Here is a 12943-nt window from a genome sequence, read left to right on the forward strand (position 1 = left end):
AGAGTTGCTCATATCTTTACTTAAACCTTTTAAAGGAATTCCCTCTTGGGAAATTCAGATGTTGCAATTATTATCACAGGGACTTGGTGTGTGATGACTCAATGGTAGAACAACCACCTTGCACGCAAAAAAAGTCCCAGGTTCAGTGCAAGGTTTAAAGGATTGGGTTAAAGTTGATGGGAAATACCTGAAACCCGGGAAAGCAACTATCAGGGTGGCCAGTATTAGCCTTGATGGAGCCATTGGTTTGATTCAGTAGAAGTCAGCTTCTACTGAGCATTAATGGGTGGAAAGTTGTACTTGAAAAAGTCAAAATCTTATGACACAACCCATCTGAAACTCTACAGCACAGTCACCTGAAATTCTGCACAACTGATTAGAGTAAGCAGATGAGGGCAGATAGATTTCTAGGCGCCTTTGGCTGGCTGGTAGACTGGCTTGCTATCCAAAGAAAGTTCTGCATGCAATATGTTAAGTGTGGTGACTATTGTTTCAGCAGAAGCAGCCTGGGAGCTTTTGAGCAATTTCTGGCAAACAGAAATTTCCCGTTTGGCATTCCAAGCCTTTTATGGCTTTAGAAAAATTCCAAGCACATTGCAACAACAACAAAAATCCCCAATACGTGCTTGGGCAAATAGTATCAGTACTGTCTGTAAGTATTTATTGGTAGATTAATTTACTAGAGTTTTACCATTAAATAAGGATGCAATTTCTCTGAAAGCGAAGAGTGCACTTGTTTAATTTCGAAGCTGTTTTGGACCTGGGGTGTTTCAGCCCACGATTAGGTTTGATGCAAGCCATCTCTAGAACCATAAAGTTGGAAATGGCCATACAGCGATCTGCTCCAGGGTAGAATCACAGAATCATAAGGTTGGAAGGAATCTCTAGGGTCATCTAGTCCAACCCCCTGCAGGAAATTCACAAATACTCCCCCCCCCCCCACACACACACAAAGTGACCCTTACTCCGTGCCCAGAAGATGGCAAAACACTGCCAGGATCCCTAGCCAAACTGGCCTGGGGAAAATTGGTACCTGACCCCAAGCTGGCGATCGGCCTCACCCTGGGCAAGTAAGAAGGAGCAAGGGTAAAGCTAGGACATCCCGGACTAGATGCTTGAAAACCTCCAGTGAGGCAGAGCTCGCCCCTGTGCCTGGAAATTGGTCCCAGTGTCAAACTGCTCCCACTGTAAGGAGATTTCTGCGAATAGTTGACCGAAGTCTCCCCTCCTGTACATTAAGCACCTTAGCCCCAGAGTTGCCCTCTGGAATGCAGAGAATGGTGCTTTGCCTATATCACATCTTCTGGTGATTTTAAAGTTTAAGGAAAGCTGAGGGGGAGAGGTAGTTTCCTTCTCTACTAATCCCAGGATCAAAAATGCCCCCTTCCTCCAAGCCACTGTACATGTTTTCACCTACTAGGCAAATAGCAGCTTAGAGGGGATGTGCGGTTTTGGAGACATTACAGACCTTAATGGTCCTTAATGGGAAGTGAAAAATAAAATACTGAATGATGGCTCTTCTTTTTAGCAAGGTTTGGAACTTCGGTCAATTAAGTTGTTATGCCCTGTGTGTATTTCCTTACACGTTAGAAAACTGTTGGATGTCACATGCAAATTAAACATTCAATTAGTTGATTACTCAATTAAAGGACTGATCATTAGTCAACCGTTTTCATAATTAGTTACCAGCTGTAAATAATATGCCTGTGCAAACATCTCCTAAGAAAACTCTTTAGCTCCACAAGACAAGGAACCCCGCTGAGGGCTTGGAACTGCAGCCTAGTGGACTTGCATAGGTTCAAGCCAAGGACCCTGAAGAGTTTCTGCTAATGGAAAGATGCTACAGTTTCAGATGGCTTTAGGCTTTGTGTGTGTGTTATAAACAAGTCACCTCCAACCTATGGCGACCCTATGAAGGAAAGACCTCCAAAACATCCTATCATTAACCGACTTGCTCAGATCCTGCAAACTGGAGGATGTGGCTTCTTTTATGGAGTCCAGCCATCTCGTTTTAGGTCGTCGTCCTTTCCTACTGCCTTCCACTTTTCTCAGCATTATTGAATTTTCCAGAGAATCTTGTCTTCTCATGATGTGACCAAAGTACGATAGCCTCAGTTTTGTCATTTTTGCTTCTAGGGAGAATTCAGGCTTGATTTGATCGAATACCCACTTATTTAATTTTTTGGCCGCCCATGGCACCCACAAAACTCTCCTCCACATTTCAAATAAATCAATTTTCTTCCTGTCAGCTTTCTTCACTGCCCAACTTTCACATCCGGCGAGATGTCCTCTCGCTGGCCATACCACCGAAGACCGTCCATCACCCATGCAGGAGCTCATAAGTGTGGCGCAGGGCATGATGTAAGAGCCAAGCCCTGTGCCTAAAATGCTGTATTTTAATATTTATTCTGCCAATCGAGAAATGCTATTGTATATGGAATAGTGTTTTAATGTTTATTTATAATATTTTTATTGTTTTTAAACTATGTTGCAAATTGTATGCTGTTATACCGCCCTGAGCCTGTCTGATGGGGAGGGCGGTCTCGAAATGCAATAAAATAAATAAATAAATCAAAAATCCATTCATAGTAATGGGGAATACTGTAGTTTGGTTATCTTGATCTTGGTTCCCAGAGAGACATCTTTCTCTTTAGATTACCAAACGTGTAAAGTGCCAGTTTCCTGTTTTAATACAATCACGTTATGTTGGTGTATTGTAGTAATTTTTACCTCTCTATTATGCGACTTTTTCAGAATTTTATTTACTTACTTATTTACTTCATTTAGACCCCGCCTTTCCCCCAATGCCCTCTAAAGCAGCTTAACTCGTCCTCCCCTTCTCCATTTTATCCTTACAACAACCCTGTGATGTGGGTTAGCAGAGAGATTGTGATGGGCTCAAGGACACCCAACAAGCTTCCATGGCAGAAGGAATCTGAACGTGGGCCTCTGGTTTTCCAGTCTGCCTTTCTGCAGTCAGCATTCAAGATGTGCCAGGGAGCATGATGTTGATACCAAAGCAGGCTTTTTTTTCTTTTTAAAAGGTCTCTTGCTGTAATAACTAGCAATATTTTGATTTTTTCATTCAAGGCAGACCGTTGTGATCGGGTATTTGATTTTGTTGTTGTTAAATTATTTGTTAAAATAAAAAAAAAGTCAAAATAAAAAGTTTTTACAAAACGTGTGGTTTATGATTTCTTCAAATCTGGTCTGTTTTTCCCCCTTTGATTAATAATGTTTCTATATCAATTCCATTTCAGGAGTGGTCTGCTAAACTCATTGTTGCTGCGTTGGCTGGAGCATTTGGATCCTCCTTTCTGTATGGCTACAATCTGTCCGTGGTGAATGCGCCAACAGTGGTGAGTGAATAAATGTTTTAACATCTAAGCTCAGCAGAGGGCACTGTTGCCACAGAGTTGCGCACAGTTCAAAAGCAATTTCCACTGCAAATAAATCAATGTATGGGTATGTTCCAGACAGCCTTAATGTGTTGGTTTCGTTACCCTTCAGTGCCCACTTTTTCATTGTTGTGTACAACTTCCTTAACATTCCCTTGCTGTCCCAACTTTTCTGTTTTTCCTCCCTGCTCGTTCTCAAACCTGTTTTCCCTTGATCTTTTCCTCCCAGAAACGGCTTGATATTGTTTTTTCCCCTGTCTGTAATAGCTGTGGTTTCTCTTTGTTCTACCCACTTTGCCATTTTTGCCAGATCTGTACCTTGAAATATATAAAGGTAGAAATAACTGCAGAAATCAAGGGACAGGTTTTGCACATCTCTAAGTGGTGAAAAAAATCATGGTCTTTGGAAACAAGCAGATAGCGGAGATTCCTTTTCCCTAGGAAGACACAGGGACAAGCTACAAGTGACGAATGACACTTGAACGGCAAGTGAACAGACTCACGTGTAGTCCTCCCTGTTCACTTGTGCTCCACTCGATCACATAGGGCCAAACTACAAGCGACGAATGGCACTTGAACAGCAAGTGTATTCCTCCCTGTTCACTTGCCCTCCGCTGGTTCTCCACTCAATCCACTTGCCGTTCAAGTGTCATTCGTAGTGTGGCTGTTAGTCTGTTCACTTGCCGTTCAAGTGTCATTCATCACTTGTATCTTGGCTCTCAGTTGCTGTAACATGGCAATTAAAGTGAAGAAACTCTTCTCGAAAGGGAAGCTGCAAAAGAGACCTACAAGGCTCTGGTTGATGGTCACCCATAATGAGGTTGTGAAATGCTAGAATTAGTCACGGTCAAGTGGAATTTATTGTGCAACTTTGATCTTTACTATTTGCTCTTTGCTCCTTGGTTAAATCCATTACAGGCTTGAACAATTTATCCAGCGAGAGAGTTGACAGTGCCTACGGGTGAAGTCTCCTCCTTCAAAGCGAAGGCCTATGCAGTCCTTTCATTTTGCCCCTTGAGGGCATAAAACCAGGAAACAGTATTATCGTAGGTTTTGAGCACTTTTTGAATGGGTAGCAAAGATTTAATGTTAGAGCCTCATTGTCCACAGAATTGTTGTGGGGTGAAAGCGAGGAGAGGAGGAAGATGTAAGCCACACGGAGCCCCCAACTGGGGAGGAAGGGGAGGTATAAAGTAAATAAATTTAGGTGAACAACCTGTTGCTGGTGGGTGGGGCAAAGAGTGTGTTTATAGGGAGCAGGGGGGAGGGAGGCATTGCTTAATCCTGTTCCTTTGGGAAGAGGGACTGTGGCCTGAGGAGAGAATTTCAGCTAAACACAAATTTAAAAGCCTCTTTTAAACAGCAACAACTAATACCTTCTAGGAAGGACTCTTTGTTTCCTTTCTTATTTAAAATCTTTCTTGGCTGCCTTTCCACCTAGCTTAGGGTCTGCAAAGTGGCAAGCAATCGAAAGCATTAAAACAAGGCTTCAAAAATATGCATTGTAAAGCAAATGAAAAACGACAAATAAAACCACATAAACAGAAAGGAGGGTCCTTTAGGCAATGCCATATGAAACAGATAAGTCATCTTCAGCTTTTGGCAGAAGGGAATGATAGAAGGGGGATAGAAAAATGTCTTTGGGGATGGAATGGCGTTTTAAGTTCTTCTTGATGAGAGAGAAAGATATGCCAGTATTTTAGAGTCTCTCCACAGGAGACACCTTACACGAGAATGCTCAAGTGTAGGGAGATGCAATGTTAGCCAGGAAACGTAGTTTAAAAAGACAGACCTTGCAGAAATTGCTTCTCAGAGGGTTTGTTAATTTCATCTTCTCTTCCTCAAGGCTCTGCCAATTTCACTTCCCCTCAGGGGAGGCAAAGGTGAAATTAACAAACCCGCTTTGGAGCATTCTCTGTCTGCTCTGACTTTTTAAACTAGCCTGGTGTAGAGAGGTGAAATTGACAGAGCCTTCATTGCCATGTTGACAATTAAATATATTGATAAGCATTTCCTTATTTTCATCTTTGAAAGGTTGGAAGGTGTGGGGTGGATCTTACCCCTATCCTACCTTTCCACTGAGCAACATTTTTGTCGGTTTATTAAAATAGTCCTTTTGACTCAAATTTGAAGTCTTCTTCAAAATCTGAGGAAATTTCTGCCAAAATAGTGTAGGAAGAGCCTCTTTAAGTTGGAGGAAGGCTCCTTCGACTGGTGGATAGCTGAATCGACCCCAGGGACTCCAGTATGTAGGTTAACGTAAGAACACAGGAGCAGCCATGTTGGCTCAGACCAAAGGCACATCTTCTCCAGCGTCATGTTTCCTGTGGCTGGTTGGGTAGGAAGACCAAGAGTAGACCCAGCTGACAGCAGCCCTTCCCTGCTGCCTTCTCCCCAGCAGCTGACAAGCTGAGTCATTCTGCCTCTGAATCTGAAGGTCCTATTTGACTATCACGGCTCATAACCAGTGATAGACCTGTCCTCCATAAATTTGTTCACCCCCTTTTTAGATGCATCTGAGCCATTGGCCACCAACACCTCTCATGGCAAGGAACTCCACAAGTCCAGTACATGTTCTATGAAGCAGTACTTCCTTTTTTCTGAATATGGTACCAATCAGTTTCATAGGGCTCTGACATGGATAGCCCGGGTGAGCCCGATCTTGTGAGATCTCAGAAGCTAAGCAGGGTCAGCCTTGGTTAGTAACTGAATGGGAGACCTCCAGGGCTCATTTTGAGGGGGAACGCACAGGGACACAGTTCCAGCAGTACCCAAAAGAGGTCACATGACAGGTGGCCCTGCCCATCTGACTCTTGGCCATTTTGGGACCGTTTCAGCCTGGATTGGGGCTGAAACGACCCGGATTGGGCCTCTGACAGGTGGTGGATCACTCTCCCACTCAGCAGCAGCCCAATCCTGACTATTTTGGGCCACTTTTCGGCCATTTTCAGCCCCTTTTTGCCATTTTGGGCCCAATTTCGGCCCTGAATGTCCAGGATTGGGTCCAAAACAGCCAGGATAGGTGATGTCAGGGGGTGTGACATATGCAAATCAGTTATGCTAATGAGTTATGTTATTGAGTTCCTCCAGCTCTTTTTCTACGAAATGACCTCTGGAGACCTCCAATGGAGACCTCCAATGGAGACCAGGGTTGTAGAGGCAAGCAATGGCAAACCATCTCTGTTAGTCTATTGCCATGAAAACCCCACCAGGGGTGGTCAGCTATGGCTTGAGAGCACTCTCCACCTTCTGTTTCATAGAGTGACCCCATAGTTCAAGTTTTATGGATGAGGGAGAAAAGTTTCTCTCTGTCCACTTACGGTCCGCCGTGCATCACTTGTAAACCTCTAACATGTCATCCTCCGGTCACCATTTTTCTAAACTAAACAGAATCATTTACTGTGCCTCAGGCATTCCGGAGGGCAGGCATTCCAGCCTCACAGTCGTGGTTACACTTTTCTGCACTTTTCTTCACTATTCTTTTTGAGACGCAGCAGCCAGAGATGATGCAACCGGGTTGCACTCAGCGTTGTAACTGAGGCTGTGTTTGTGAAATGCTCGTCGATCTCAATCCAGTCCTGACAGTTCTACAGTCATAACTGTACTGTTGTGAGCCTCTTCTTTTTTCTGCAATATGAGTTTCTTATTTTTATTGTTTTTTAAAATCATTGAAAGGCCCTTTGGAATCCATCTGGAATTCTGAATGTTAGAAATGCCAGGGTTTTGTTGTTGTTGTTGTTGTTGTTGCTTATATTAACTTGTAGTCAGGGCTTTTTTCTGGGAAAAGAGGTGGTGGAACTCAGTGGTGGAACTCAAGACTGCACACTTTGGGTCAGCTGGAACAAGCGAGTTTTTTAAAGTTTAAATTGCCCTTGATGAATGGGGGGAAATAATAAGAGTAATAAGTGAGATTTTACAATTTCAAGTTAATAAGAACCCAGAACTCCTGCTACTGAACTTGGGAATGGAAGACATCCCAGCACAACACAGGACATTGCTATTTTATATGACAGCAGTGGCCAGACTTTTGTACGCGCAAAAGTGGAAAGTACAAGAAGTGCCAACTATTGAGGACTGGATTTACAAATTGCTGTACATGGCGGAGATGGACAAAATGACAAGAAAATTGAGAGACCTTGATCCAGGGCAGTTTAACATGGATTGGGAGAAGCTGAAACAGTACTTGGTGAAAAAATGGGAGGTGGGAGGAGAACTGTGGCAGTTTGAAAATTACTGAAACACAACAAAAGAAGAGAGAAGTGACTATACCGGGGGGGGGGGAGAGAGTTAACTGAAAATTTCTAAGCAATTATTTTATTCGACTACTATGCATAGTATTAAGTAATAGTGGTGTTATTATAAGATTTATAAGGACAGAAACTAATTAATCTCATTGCTGGCTGATAATGGTATAATGGTATAATAGAGAATCTATATAATTAAAATGAATGAATATAAGAAAGGAGGGGAAAACATACAGTAGCATACAGAATAGGGGTCAAATTGATTGACTCATGCCGAATGTGTATATATGGGTCAAAGTGACTGACTATCTATGATAGAGTTGCATAATGGAGATATTAGATAATTAAAACAGTATGAAAATAAGATATATAGAAGGAAGCAAAGAGTAATACATGGTGTAGAGGTTAAATTGATTTATATTGAAGGTATGAAATGTTAATAATGTACTTAACGCTATGTATAACAAGGGACAAATTGTTTGTCCCATATAGATGAGACCAGAATGAGTAAGATAGAGTATAGGCTACTAAAATGATTATTGAAGAATATATGCCAGAAATGTATTATTTAGTTGTTAAGTCAAATGGGAAGGGAAACAGAGATAGCACTGTGATATAATAGATAAGCTTAGAAGAGAGTGAAAGTATATGTTTAATAGGTAAAATAAGTTTGGAACAGGTAGGGGAAAATAGACAAGGGGTTGGAAAATTGTTGGAAGTCATCAAAAGGGGGGGAAAGGGAGGGGGTTAGAATTGGAATATTTAAAAGGAATTGATTGTAATGGACATAAAATATTTCTAATCCAATAAAATTTTTTTTAAAATAAATAAATAAATTGCCCTTGATGAAAATGGTCACATGGCTGGTGGCCCCGCCCCCTGATCTCCAGACAGAGGGGAGTTTAGATTGCCCTCTGCGCCGCTCAGCAATCTAAACTCCCCTCTGTCTGGAGATCAGGGGGCGGGGCCACCAGCCATGTGACCATTTTAAAGAGGAGGCAGAACTCCATTCCACCGCGTTCCCGCTGAAAAAAAGCCCTGCTTGTAGTAAACATTTTAAAATACAGCTTTTTAGCTGTGAAAATGGCACCATTGAAGGAGCTGTAAACGCTGTCTGCTCTTGGCATTTGATTATTTTTTAGTGACAAGCTCAGAGGATGACATAAAACGTCTCCGATAATAAATTGCTTCTGGTTTTACGATCTTCCAAATGTTGCCAGTAGGGTTCGCTGTTGGCTTTTGAATATCCTGTTCCTGGCTATGATAGAACTTACAACTCCAAAAGGAGCTCCTTGAATGTAACAAAGATGAGCCTTCAAAAACTTGGGAGTGTCAGGCCTGAACCCCACATGAGGGAGACTGAGGCGATGAGATGGTCCCGTGAGGGGTCCTGCTTCCGAAGTCAAGTACAGGACCCCCGCTTTGGATGCTTTTTGCATAAACTCTCTGCCAGGTAGAAGACACTACAGCAGGGAGAAAGGCCCTGCCTTTGCTCTTTGCTGGCTGTGTTGGTTTTCTAGTTGCAGGGATTTTTTTTAAACATAGGAAGCAATCAACAATATGATCCTCTATGCTCTTAAAACCTGCAGCCTGAATTGGTACAGTCCATTTTGCCACTGCATGGCTCTGCTACTTCACATGCCCCTCAGTCTTTCTGCACATGTGAATCAGGCCTCCACCTTGTATGAGGAAGTGGCAGGAGGGAGTCTGGCTCCATTCCCTTCAGTGGGTGGCTGTCCTAACTTTGAATGAGTCAGGAATATAAGGAAGTTCTTTCCCCTTGCTGAATAGAGATCCTAGAATGAAAAGCAGCCCAAGTTGTCGGTTCAGGGCTGTTCTTGCACAGGGAAGGAGGCAGTTCCAAGTAGGCACACGACACACAAGGCAGGGTCTGGGGCTCTGGGGTACAGCACTGTAATAAAACAGCAATTAAAAGAGGAACAGGCAGGAGGGTCAGTAAAGAACACCAAACAAAACAAAAGAGGCATCACCAGAGGGCAGAAGACCATAAGAGATGTGGACAGATGAATTTCCCTCAGGAACGTTTGATTCCCTGCTCCTCTGCTTGAAGCCAGCTGGTGACCTTGTGCTAGCTCTCTCAGAGCTCTCTCAGCCCCACCCACCTCGCATGGTGATTGTTGTGGGGATAATAATGACATACTTTGTAAACCGCTCTGAGTGGGTGTTATGTTGTCCTGAAGGGCAGTATCAAAATTGAATGTTGTTGTTGTTGTTATAGGAGCATTAAGACAGCCAGGAGCAAGCTGAGCCAAGGAAATATGGGCCATAGCCACAAATATGTATGCAAGTTAAGAGCGCACTGGTGGGCACTGTACCGCCAGGTTCCCCTCTCTGATCCAGTAGTTCATAAAAAGCAAACATCTGGATGATTGTCTGTTTGGGAAGGAGAAAGGGGCTGGATTCAGTAATCCACTGTCCCCGTTCCTTGTCAAATACTTCATTGTTGACAGTTGTATTTCCATGGCTAGTAGACATTAATGGACGTGTTCAACATCCTGGCTTTAAAAGACAGATTCATGGAGGAGAGGCCCGCTGATGACTGCTAGCTATGGTGACTAAAGGGAACTTCCACAGCCAGAGGCAGTAAACCTCTGAATATCAGTGCCAGGAGGCTTCTGTGTCCTGTTTGTTGGTCCTCTGGGGTAGGGTGAGGGTTGAGATGGACACCGCATGAGACAAGATGCTAGAATAGATGGTCTACTTCAACCATCTATTCAGCTTCTTAAGTCCTAGCTTTTAAATCAAGGAATCTGCTTGTTGTCCGCCACTCAGCACGAACTTTATCGGGTTGGGGAGTTTTAATATGCTTGTTTTGTTATAAATGCATTATCCATTGAAAACCAGAATAATTATTAAAAATGAAAAGCTTTCAATTAAAAAAGTGGTTTGAATGGTTTTAAAATTTAATTTTTACCCCGTATTTGTTGTTGTGCTTTTCTCATAGTTTATCAAGACATTTTATAATGAAACTTGGGAAAGAAGATATAACGAAACCATCACCGAGGATACAGTGACCCTGCTATGGACTGTATCTGTTTCTATTTTTGCCATTGGTGGACTTGTGGGTGCTTTGATTGTGACACCAGCTGTCAAATATTTTGGGCGGTAAGCAAAACACAAACATTTCTATGTTGCATAGGTTTGTTCGCTTGCTGCTCGTGCACTGTATGACTATATTATATAACAACATGCCTTCCTTCATAGGCTAAGTATTGCTCAAAACACAGTTATGGTTATAATAAGCATCAAGATGGGAGACTGCCAAGGAAGATCAGGGTCACTGTTAGGCTTGCCATTCCCCCTCTGGGGGCGGGAGATCCCCTGCTCCCACCGCCCACCCCCCTCCCCCACTTACTGGGCCAGCAAGGGGGCATGCCCCCCAGGGCACCCCCCCAACAGCACAGCACACCCCCGGGGCACGCGGCGTACTCCTGTGCCCTGCAGTGAGCCCTTTTTGGGCTGAATCAGGCCCCGTGAGAGGGCAATTCAGCCCTTTGTGACCGCAGGAGCACTTCCAGGTCACCCTTTGACTCACATGATGACGTCACTTCCCAGAAGTGACATCATCACACCAGCTGGGATCACGCACAAAATGCATACAAGGAGAAGGAGGGGAGGTAAGAGCCAGTGTCCCAATCTCCCGCCAGGGGAGTGAAGGGACCTGGCAACCCTCGTCACTATGCACAGACAGGCAATGGCAAACCGCCTCTGTTAATCTCTTGCCTTGAAAACCACAGCACTGGTTGCCATAACTCAGCTGTGAGTTAATGGCACTTTTTGCACAGAGATGCAGGCATCACTTGCGCGCGCACATATGGAAATGGCCAGTGTCAATCCCACCTGTGCAATTAGTTCTGTATATCCAAGGATGCTTCGAATCTGGTGCGTGTTTCTCATTCCAAATGTCTGTGAACAACAGAGAATGTCGGATGTTATTATATGACATTGCCGGGGGAATCAGCTGTTCAGAATAATAGAAATCAGAATTTCCCTTGGAAATCCTTAAAGTAAATACTTCACATTCCAGCTAGTATGTGAGGGAGATCAGTGGAAGTGAGGATTTCTACAGCTGTGGCTAAGCTTTTCACCTGGTTGGTATACCTGGTTCACCTGCTAGGTTTTTCAGCTCCTTCAGTGTGGAAGAGTTCCAGAATTGACCTTTCCCAGGTGTAACTGTCTTGCTTTTATGTTTCAGAGCTGTATGCCTGTAGGCAGAACTACATGCAACCAAAAACATGGGGGCTCAATGAAATGCTGAGTCCTCCTGCCCTACTGTGCTGTGTAATACAGCTTCTGCTGTGTTTTGGTCTCAGCATGCTGTGTTTTTCTCAGTACCAGCAGCCAGTGGACCAATGTAATGCACTTAAATAAGAAAAGAAAAATGAGTTTCACTGTAACATTGAAACTATTCTGTCTCATCATATGTAATAATAATAATAATAATAACAACAACAACAACAACATTTGATTTATATACTGCCCTTCAGGACAACTTAATGCCACACTCAGAGTGGTTTACAAAGTGTGTTGTTATTATTATCCTCATGACAATCACCCTGTGAGGTGGGTGGGGCTGAGAGAGCTCTGAGAGAGCTGCAACTGACCCAAGATCACCCAGCTGGCTTCAAGCGGAGGCGTGGGGAATCAAACCTGGTTCTCCATATTAAGAGTCCCACCGCTCTTAACCGCTACACCAAACTGGCTCTGAGTTTTTGTGATAACTGTCAAATGCTGTCATTTACTCACCTGTATTTATGTTTTATATGTATTATTTATATAACAACTGCTTAAGCTGCCTCTCCAGAGACCTGCTTTGAGGTGGTTTCCAACTTAAACAATTAAGAACAAGCCATTAAAAACAAGTCACAGCCATTAAAAGCAAACCATAAAACCAGCTTAAAAAGCAAGTGATGTATATGAATTCTGAACAATGCATTTTATCTTGCTTTGTGCTCTGATTTTATTATGTATAGCTGGTCTAATGACCGTTACAATAAAATACATACAAGTTAAAAACCTGTTATTAAAACGAAGCCTGGGCATAATAATAACACAGAGGAGCCTAGAAAGATATGGCTAGAACAGTTCTCAGGCCAGACAGAGACCATAAAACAGCTTAAAAAGGTAGAATCCTCTTAGCTGAAACCCGGGGGGGGGGGGGACAGGTTTTGGTCTGGTGCCTAAAGGAAAGCAAGCTTCAAGTGGGGAGGGCATTCCAAAGCTGAGGAGCCACCACAGAACAAGCCCTGCCCCTGGTTACCACCGACCTCTGCACACGGA

The 12943-nt window shown here is 43.3% G+C and overlaps 1 protein-coding gene across 2 annotated transcripts in view; it reads left to right on the top strand.

The window, feature by feature from the left end:
• The window catches only part of SLC2A9 (solute carrier family 2 member 9), a 116750-nt gene that overhangs the window by 43829 nt on the left and 59978 nt on the right, over positions 1 to 12943 (top strand). For both annotated transcript variants that reach the window (XM_054999401.1, XM_054999402.1), the window contains 2 exons: positions 3261 to 3359; positions 10608 to 10768. In XM_054999401.1, the coding sequence (XP_054855376.1) occupies positions 3261 to 3359; positions 10608 to 10768 (260 nt within the window). The remainder of the gene's footprint in view (positions 1 to 3260; positions 3360 to 10607; positions 10769 to 12943) is intronic.

This window comes from Eublepharis macularius, chromosome 15, assembly GCF_028583425.1.
Source record: "Eublepharis macularius isolate TG4126 chromosome 15, MPM_Emac_v1.0, whole genome shotgun sequence".
NCBI lineage: Eukaryota > Metazoa > Chordata > Lepidosauria > Squamata > Eublepharidae > Eublepharis > Eublepharis macularius.